Below are 8,704 nucleotides of genomic sequence, written 5' to 3' on the forward strand. Positions count from 1 at the left end.
TGTGCGAATTGAAAGGACACATTGGATGATTGAAGCTTGAACTTTTGCGTGTGTAATTCGGTCAGTTTTCAGCGGATTTTTCTCATTCGCTCAGCAAATTGTGGGGTGAAATGCAAATGGGGTAAAATGGTACGTAAACTTACTTGACTTCAAGAGACGACAGAAAAACCTTCATAAATTATAAGTGATTTATTCAGAGTATCCTTCAACCTTTTTCCTAACTGATATTTACTTCTTCGGCACTGTTACGCACATTTCGATCATCATTAAAAATTTTCAAATTTTTCGCATAATACCATGTACCCACATCAAAACTTGCACCCGTCAGAATAAACGCTGCCGAAAAGTAGTTCATCGTTGTTCGCAGTTCCAACCCATCGTACAGCCAGCAGTTGCCCTGAAGGTTCTCATCGCAAGAGCGTCCCCACAGCAGACACGTTCGATCGATGATAATACCGAAAATGATGGGCGCCGGTAGAAACGTTCCTAGCCTGTTGATCGTCATCGACAGTCCCATCGAGAAGGGTTTGTCCTGCTCCCGGACACAGCGGAGTGCAATCAAAAAGTTGGATGCCGACTCGGTGCCGTCGATGAACTTGTTCAGACACATAACCAATAGGAACAAGAAGAAGGGCATCCGGCAATCGATTGGACATCCTCCCGAAGTGGCGGTTCCTGAAGGCTGTGGAATGATCGTAAGAAAAATATATTTTCTGAATGATTTACAACTTACCAGAATGGTTGAAGCAGTTTCAGGAATGTCTACAGATATATTCAGATTCTTGTTGATACATGCACAATCACTAAAAACCTTAACAAAAATCATGAGAATATTATTTTGACGATACTAAAAATACTCACAGTAGATCCGCTATCCAGGTTTATTTGTTCCCTACAACCTGCGTGACACGGGGATATGTAAGTGTTTCCATCTGCGCCACAGATTGGTGCGTATTTTACGAACTCACAATTACATTCCGCAAAACATGTGACGTCTCTAGAGCTGATCGAGCAAATTTTAATCTTGTTCATAGATGGTTAAACAATACTTACTTTTCTATAATTGATGTATTGTTTAAATTGTTGCAACCGAGCACTGAGTAAAGTAGTACCGCCGTAGCAGCACAAACACCGGTAAGAATGTTCCAACCAGCCAGTTGCCTAGCAGATGGTTTCAGTTTCTGAACAACCGCGCCGGCAATCAGTATCCCCAAGGCTGCGAACACCAGCGAAACCGAACCCGTCACCATACTGTAAGTGTAGTTAGTATTATTGTTTTTAATACTAGTCATCACTGGTTGTACGTCACTTCGCCTGCGATGGCGTTAGCTGGTATTGAATCTCCAGGTATTTGGTCTGAAATAGAAGATACGGCATAGCTCCGTAGCAGTAGAATACACACGCAATGTTGTTGAACAAATAGACTTTGTTCGTGATAAGTCGCTTGAATGTTTTAAAAAAATCTCGCCAAGAGGCGGATTTGGTATCAGCTTCGGTATCTTGTTTTTCTAATAGTCTCCGCTCCGCTGCCCTGGGTAACATTCTGGGAAAACTGGCTAAAACATAGTGTGTGGGTAGTAAGTTCAATTTTCAAATACCAATCCTTACCGAATAACGGAGCTGCTAGTAGTATCACACTGCCGAGGACAATCCATCCGAGCCACCATGCACCTATCCAACGCGGGTCTGAGTTTTCATAAGGCGGTTCAATACCCGGAACAATGAATAATTTTAAACACAAGGACGCTAACGAGAAACCAACCATTGGCCCAAGATTTCGTCCAAATGAAGAAACACTGGACAGGAAGGGAACTTTCTCCTTCTTCACATTATCATCCAAATATGTTATCCCAAGTGTTGCATACAAAGATGTTCCCAGTCCGGATAGCGAAGTGCCCAGAAGCAGAAGTAGTTGTGGAATCAGGTTGCCCACATCTGACGAACAGTCCGGAGGTGGTCGATTCTCATCGCACAAGTTGTTCCCTTCGATGTTCGATGTTGAAATATTTAAATCCACTCGCAAGGCATTGTCAAGATTTGGTTCCGCGATAAAATGTGGCAAGGCACTTACAAAGCATGACAGAGCCACACTCAAAACGCCAAAGGCTATCCACGGGGGCTTCCGCTTGTTGGCGGCGTAGTGCGACAAGAATAGGGACGACATGAGGAAGGACAATTCACCACCTGCCGTTATCATACCGACATTTTTCGACGATATCTGTAAACTTTTCTCCACCGTCGTTAGTGTCCCGTAAAAATAGGAAGCCGCCGATGCCATCATGCAGTTGAGAAAGCTGAACAAGATGACGTACAGTTTCTTGCTGGCCAAACGTTGCGGTAATCTACCGCGACAAAATCCTAATCCACACTGCACATCTTCGGGTCGGTACTGCACCGTCAACATGTCACCATTCGGATGCTGAACGTTTATCCAGCTGCTCGTCTCGTTACAAACTGATAGCGCTTCGTGTTAACTCTGGGACTAACGGTTGGAGATTTTCTTTGTTGACGAATTAGGATTATTTATTGTTGGGCCCATAAATATTCGTTGGATTCCGACTGTCTATCAGTGTCCGACTCTGCGAGTCTTTTTGGCGAACGGATTAGCGACTACTCGCTACGTGAATATAAACGAGTGAGATTCAAAATTGATAACTCTGATATAATACTGTGTATGAAATTACCATTCCCTGTAAGGCATAAATTTTTCTGTACTCAGGTCCCCCTTAAAGATTTTTACCACCCCTCAAAGGCAAGTACGCATTATGAAACAATGTATGCTGATGGAGCAGTATAACAACTTTGTCACAAGAAACGTTAAACAAACCACGCAACAACAAGAGAAAACACTTTCCACCTGAAAAAGCTTCTCGCCATAAAAATGAGACGACAAAAATTACGACCAGTTCGGGGGTTTTCCCCCTCGGTGCTCCAGTTGGATTTGAAATGGATATGGAGATGATTTTTTTCCAGGTGCGAAAAATGTGCGCGGATAGACAATCACGGAAAAAGGTTTCCGGTTTAATTCGTAACATATGCATAGGTATTAACTCTTAACAAATTAAAGTTAGAACCGAAGGACGATTGGTACAAACTTTCCCCCCGCTCAGTCATAATTTATCGCCAGAAGAAAAATTATGACTTGCGGATGGTTCTACCGTTCACATCATGTCGCGGTTAGGTGGCTATCAAATTCTGGCGAAACCTCAAACACAAAACCGCGAAACCACACCATCGTAGAAAGGCGGTTTACGGAATGGTGCATACAATCCGGCAGCAAATTCCATGGCCACACATCAAATAAACATGGGGTGTAAAGGTACGAGATCGGGAAGGGAGGGATGTTGGACAGGGCCGAGGCTGGGCCAGGATGTTGTGGTGCGGCACATATTGTAATAATGGCACTCTCCTGGCGCTGAACATGGCAGCTTCCTTTTGGTTATGATACAGTTTTTTTCTGGTCATTCAAGTGCGTGTAAACTGGCAACGAAATCATTCCAGCGATGACAATAGAAAACATTATCAAATATGCACTTGGCATGATAGGAGTATCATGTATTTACGCGCTATTTTTCATTTAATTCGGTTAACTCGTATATTTTGGACAGGATCAGGAATCTTCCAGATGAAACTGTAAATATATCTAACAGTTATATATAAAAATGGTGAAATGAGATAATGGGTAATTAAAGACCAATAAGCAAAGCAAAGCCTTGGTTTTTTTTTTTTTCTTCACATAACATTTATTTGACACGGCACAAATACAATTTAATGTTTAACGGCGCCAATTATATCTGATGACTTAAAAACTAAAGCAAATTTTTTATCCTCGCTGCCGACTACGAGCTGAAATTAAGTCTAACTTAAAACTAGCATGGGATTTCCAATCAGTGTTTTGTTGTTCAATGGTCGTCTGATAATCGTCGAATGGCATGTATGGATTCGTTCTGCTGAGCCACGATGTCGTGAGTTGGGACAGAGGCTCGTAGTCCTTGGGTCCTGGTTCTGTTGTGCGGGGTCTGGTTGCTGGTTTTGTGCTTAAGGTTCAAACGTGTTCTTGTCGTTTTGTTGGGTGTAGACGGAGGGGAACGGGACTAGACTGGGGCGTGGATGGATTTCAGGAAAACGTATATAAGGGACATGTAGGATAGGTCACGGCTCGCCAAGACATCACGAACAGGAACAGCCGGCTGTCTACCCTCGGCCTGCAGGGAAGCTATTAATTTAGACCTGGCGTCACGGTGTACAGGGCATGACCAAACCACATGCTCTATGTCGTGATAACCTTCACCACAGGCACAGATACCACTTTCCCCGAGCCCAACACGACGGAGGAGCGCGTCAAATCTATAGTGATTGGACATAAGCCGGGACATCACGCAAATGAAATCCCGACCTACATCCAACCCCTTGAACCACGGGTTCGTCGATACTTTGGGGATTATGGAATGTAACCACCTTCCCAATTCCCCTCTGGTCCAAGCATTCTGCCAACTGATGATCGTATTCTGACGTACAAGTGCGAAAAATTCATTAAAGGCAATTGGTCTTTCATAAATATCACCGTTTGTTGCGCCCACCTTAGCCAAAGAGTCCGCTTTCTCATTACCCGGTATCGAGCAGTGAGAAAGGACCCACGCTAAGGTAATCTGAGTAGATTTTTCGGATAAAGCACTCAGATGTTCCCGTATTTTCCCCAGGAAATACGGAGAGTGCTTAACATCTTTCATCGATCGGAGAGCCTCAATGGAACTGAGACTGTCCGTAAAGATGAAATAATGGTCCGTGGGCATTTTTTCGATAATCCCTAGGGTGTACTGAATTGCAGCTAATTCTGCGACGTAAACAGAAGCAGGATTATCGAGCTTATGGGAGACGGTTAAATTGTTTTTGAAAATACCGAAGCCGGTGGACTCATCAAGAAGTGATCCGTCAGTGTAGAACATATTGTCGCAGTTGATGTTTCGATATTTATTGGAAAAAATATTAGGGATCTGCTGCACGCGTAAATGATCCGGGATTCTACGAGTTTCTTCTATCATGGATGTATCGAAAAACACAGTAGAATCAGAAGTATTTGATAAGTCGACACGATTTGGAATATTCGAAGAAGGGTTAATATTTTGGGACATGTGATTGAAATACAATGTCATAAAACGGGTTTGAGAATTAAGTTCAATTAACCTTTCAAAATTTTCAATCACGGGACGGTTCAAGACCTCACATTTGATTAGAATACGAGAAGACAGGCTCCAGAAGCGGTTTTTCAATGGTAGTACTCCAGCTAAAACCTCCAAACTCATCGTATGGGTCGACTGCATGCAACCTAAGGCGATACGCAAACAACGATATTGTATTCGCTCCAGTTTGATCAAATGTGTGTTTGCTGCGGAGCGGAAGCAGAAACACCCGTATTCAATAACAGACAATATCGTTGTTTGGTAAAGCCTTATAAGGTCTCCTGGATGGGCTCCCCACCATTGTCCGGTTATTGTACGAAGAAAATTCACTCTTTGTTGACATTTTTTCATCAGATACCTCACGTGACAACCCCAGGTGCCTTTAGAGTCGAACCAGACACCAAGATATTTGTGTACCAAAACCTGAGAAATCGTTTTACCCATTAATTGTGTTTGAAGCTGAGCAGGTTCATGCTTCCTAGAAAAAACTACTATCTCAGTCTTCTCCGGAGAGAATTCGATACCTAGCTGTAAAGCCCAAGCAGACAAATTGTCCAAGGTATCTTGCAATGGTCCTTGCAAATCGGCAGCTTTGGCTCCTGTAACAGAGATTACACTGTCGTCTGCAAGTTGTCTTATCGTGCATGAATTTGCCAGACATTCGTCGATGTCATTTACATAAAAGTTGTAAAGAAGGGGGCTTAAACATGAGCCCTGGGGAAGACCCATGTAGCTAATGCGAAAAGTTGCCAAATCGCCATGCGTAAAATGCATGTGCTTTTCGGACAACAAGTTGTGCAAAAAATTGTTCAAAATTGGAGAAAATCCTTGTCGGTGAAGTTTACCCGAAAGAATGTCAATAGAAACGGAATCAAAAGCCCCCTTAATGTCCAAGAACGCAGACGCCATTTGTTCTTTACGAGCATACGCCAGCTGAATATCTGTTGAAAGCAACGCAAGACAATCATTCGTCCCTTTGGCACGGCGGAAGCCAAATTGAGTTTCTGATAGTAGACCATTTGATTCGACCCAGTGGTCTAAACGACGGAGTATCATTTTTTCCATCAATTTCCGGATACAGGATAGCATTGCAATCGGCCTATAAGAGTTGTGATCAGAAGCTGGTTTCCCTGGTTTTTGGATGGCGATCACCTTCACTTGCCTCCAATCCTGCGGTACAATGTTTTGCTCCAGGAACTTATTGAACAAGTTCAACAAGCGCCTCTTGGCATTGCCGGGTAGATTCTTCAACAAGTTGAATTTGATTCTATCTAATCCAGGCGCGTTATTGTTACAGGACAGGAGGGCAACTGAAAGTTCTGCCATCGTAAAAGGTGATTCTATCGCGTCGTGGCCCGGAGACGCATCGCGAACAATATTTTGCTCAGGAACAGAGTCCGGACATACTTTCCTGGCAAAATCAAATATCCACCTACTTGAAGACTCCTCGCTTTCGTTGACCGTTACGCGATTCCGCATTCTTCGGGCTGTGTTCCAAAGAGTGCTCATCGATGTCTCCCTCGACGTCTCGTTCACGAACCGACGCCAATATCCACGTTTCTTTGCTTTAGCCAAGCTTTTAAGCTTGGTATCAAGCTCCGAATACCGTAAATAGTCGCCAGGTATACCTCCCGTCTGGTAGGCCTTAAACGCGTCGGATCTTTGCGTGTAGACATCGGAGCACTCTTGGTCCCACCACGGAGTGGGAGGCCGTTCTTTGATCGTTACGCCGGGATATTTCTTCGTTTGGGCTTGCAACGCGGCGTCGAGAATCAAGCCCGCGAGGAGGTTGTATTCTTCAAGTGGTGAATGATGTTGAATCGACTCGACCGCTTTTGAAATCATTTCCTCGTATAACTTCCAATCGACATTTCGTGTGAGGTCATACGGAATGTCAATTGGTCGCATGCGAGTTGACCCGTTAGTAATTGAAATAAGAATAGGCAGATGGTCGCTACCGTGAGGATCGAGGATTACCTTCCATGTGCAATCCAACCGTAGCGACGTCGAACATAAGGATAGATCCAAAGCGCTTGGGCGCGCTGGAGGTTTCGGGATACGTGTCATTTCACCGTTGTTTAAAATATTCATGTCGAAGTCATCGCAAAGGTTATAGATTAAAGAGGAGCGGTTATCATTGTATGGGGAACCCCAAGCCACGCCATGAGAGTTGAAGTCTCCCAAAATCAAACGTGGCGAGGGAAGAAGTTCTATTAAATCAAAGAGCAGCCGTTGCCCAACCTGTGCTCTGGGGGGAATATATATTGAGGCAATACAAAGCTCTTTACCTTGTATTGTCATTTGACATGCGACAACTTCGATGCCTGGAATCGAGGGGAGGTTAATACGATAGAAAGAATAGCACTTTTTAATCCCTAAAAGTACTCCTCCATATGGGGTGTCTCGATCAAGGCGAATAATATTAAAATCATGGAAGTTGAGATCAATATTTGAAGTAAGCCAAGTTTCACAAAGGGAAAATGCATCGCATTTGTTTTTATTTATCAAAACTTTAAACGAATCAATTTTTGGTAAAATACTTCTACAATTCCACTGTAAGACAGAGATAGAATCCTTCGTATACGCAGATGAATTAGGCATCGAAGGATACAATCGCTGCAAGAAGGGGCCATTGGGCAGTCAACTGCTTCAAAAATGATCTAACTGTTGGGAGGAATGCTGTAAGAAAAATTTTAATTGGATCGGGTACATTGAAAGTTTCAAAAATCCAGTCCACAATGTCAGAAAATTTCACTAATCCAGAGTTTGTTTCATCAACTGGGAGTGTAAAAGGAGCAACTGGGGTTTTAGATGTTCCTGGCAGTGCTGGGAACTCCTTCTGGGACTTTAAATTTGCCAGCCCAGGAGGAGTTTGCTTCGGTTTTTCCGCAGCACTGTTTGGTTTGTTTGTAACCTTCATTTCACTTTGAGAAATCTTAGGACCTTTTCTGGGAAGTTTAGGAGAGGAAACACTTTTCCTCTTTCTAGACTCCCCAGGATTGGCGTAAGAGGCTCCCGCTGGTGAATCGTCAGAATCGGTTTCCTCAGAGGGCAACAGATCGAAGGGGTTCGAAGTAACGGGAGAAGTGGTAACGGTCTTCTTCAGCATGTCAGCGTAGGAACGCTTTGAACGCTCTTTGAGAGACCGTTTTATTTTATCCCTGCGCTGCATGTACACCGCACATGTCGAGAGCTCATGCAGATTTTCTCCGCAGTGAATACACTTTTCAGCGTTAACACTGCAAGAATCTTCCGCATGAGACTCCCCACACTTGCCACAACGTGCCTTATTGCAGCAGTAGGCGGCTGTATGGCCTAACTGCTTGCAATTCAGGCAGTTCATGACGCGGGGCACGTAGAGCCTCACAGGGAGACGAACCCGGTGGATCGAGACGTGGCTTGGTAGTGCAGACCCGGCGAACGTAACTCGAAACGAGTCTGACGGAGTGTATACTGTTTTGCCACCGATGATCGATGCTGACCGCAATTGCTTGCAGTCGAGCACCTTTACTTCGGGACACGTT

General features: G+C 44.0%; 1 protein-coding gene across 1 annotated transcript; it reads right to left on the reverse strand.

Moving 5' to 3' along the window:
* Positions 1-217: 217 nt before the first annotated feature.
* Positions 218-2,439, reverse strand: LOC129724390 (solute carrier organic anion transporter family member 74D-like). The gene is made up of 5 exons (XM_055679269.1): positions 1,609-2,439; positions 1,310-1,556; positions 1,054-1,251; positions 862-1,003; positions 218-811 (listed from the first exon to the last, which is right to left on the reverse strand). The coding sequence occupies exons 1-5, from the start codon at positions 2,402-2,404 to the stop codon at positions 218-220; spliced, it is 1,977 nt and encodes a 658-aa protein (XP_055535244.1). The 5' UTR covers positions 2,405-2,439.
* Between the last annotated feature and the right edge of the window lie 6,265 nt (positions 2,440-8,704).

Source organism: Wyeomyia smithii, chromosome 2 (assembly GCF_029784165.1).
Source record: "Wyeomyia smithii strain HCP4-BCI-WySm-NY-G18 chromosome 2, ASM2978416v1, whole genome shotgun sequence".
NCBI lineage: Eukaryota > Metazoa > Arthropoda > Insecta > Diptera > Culicidae > Wyeomyia > Wyeomyia smithii.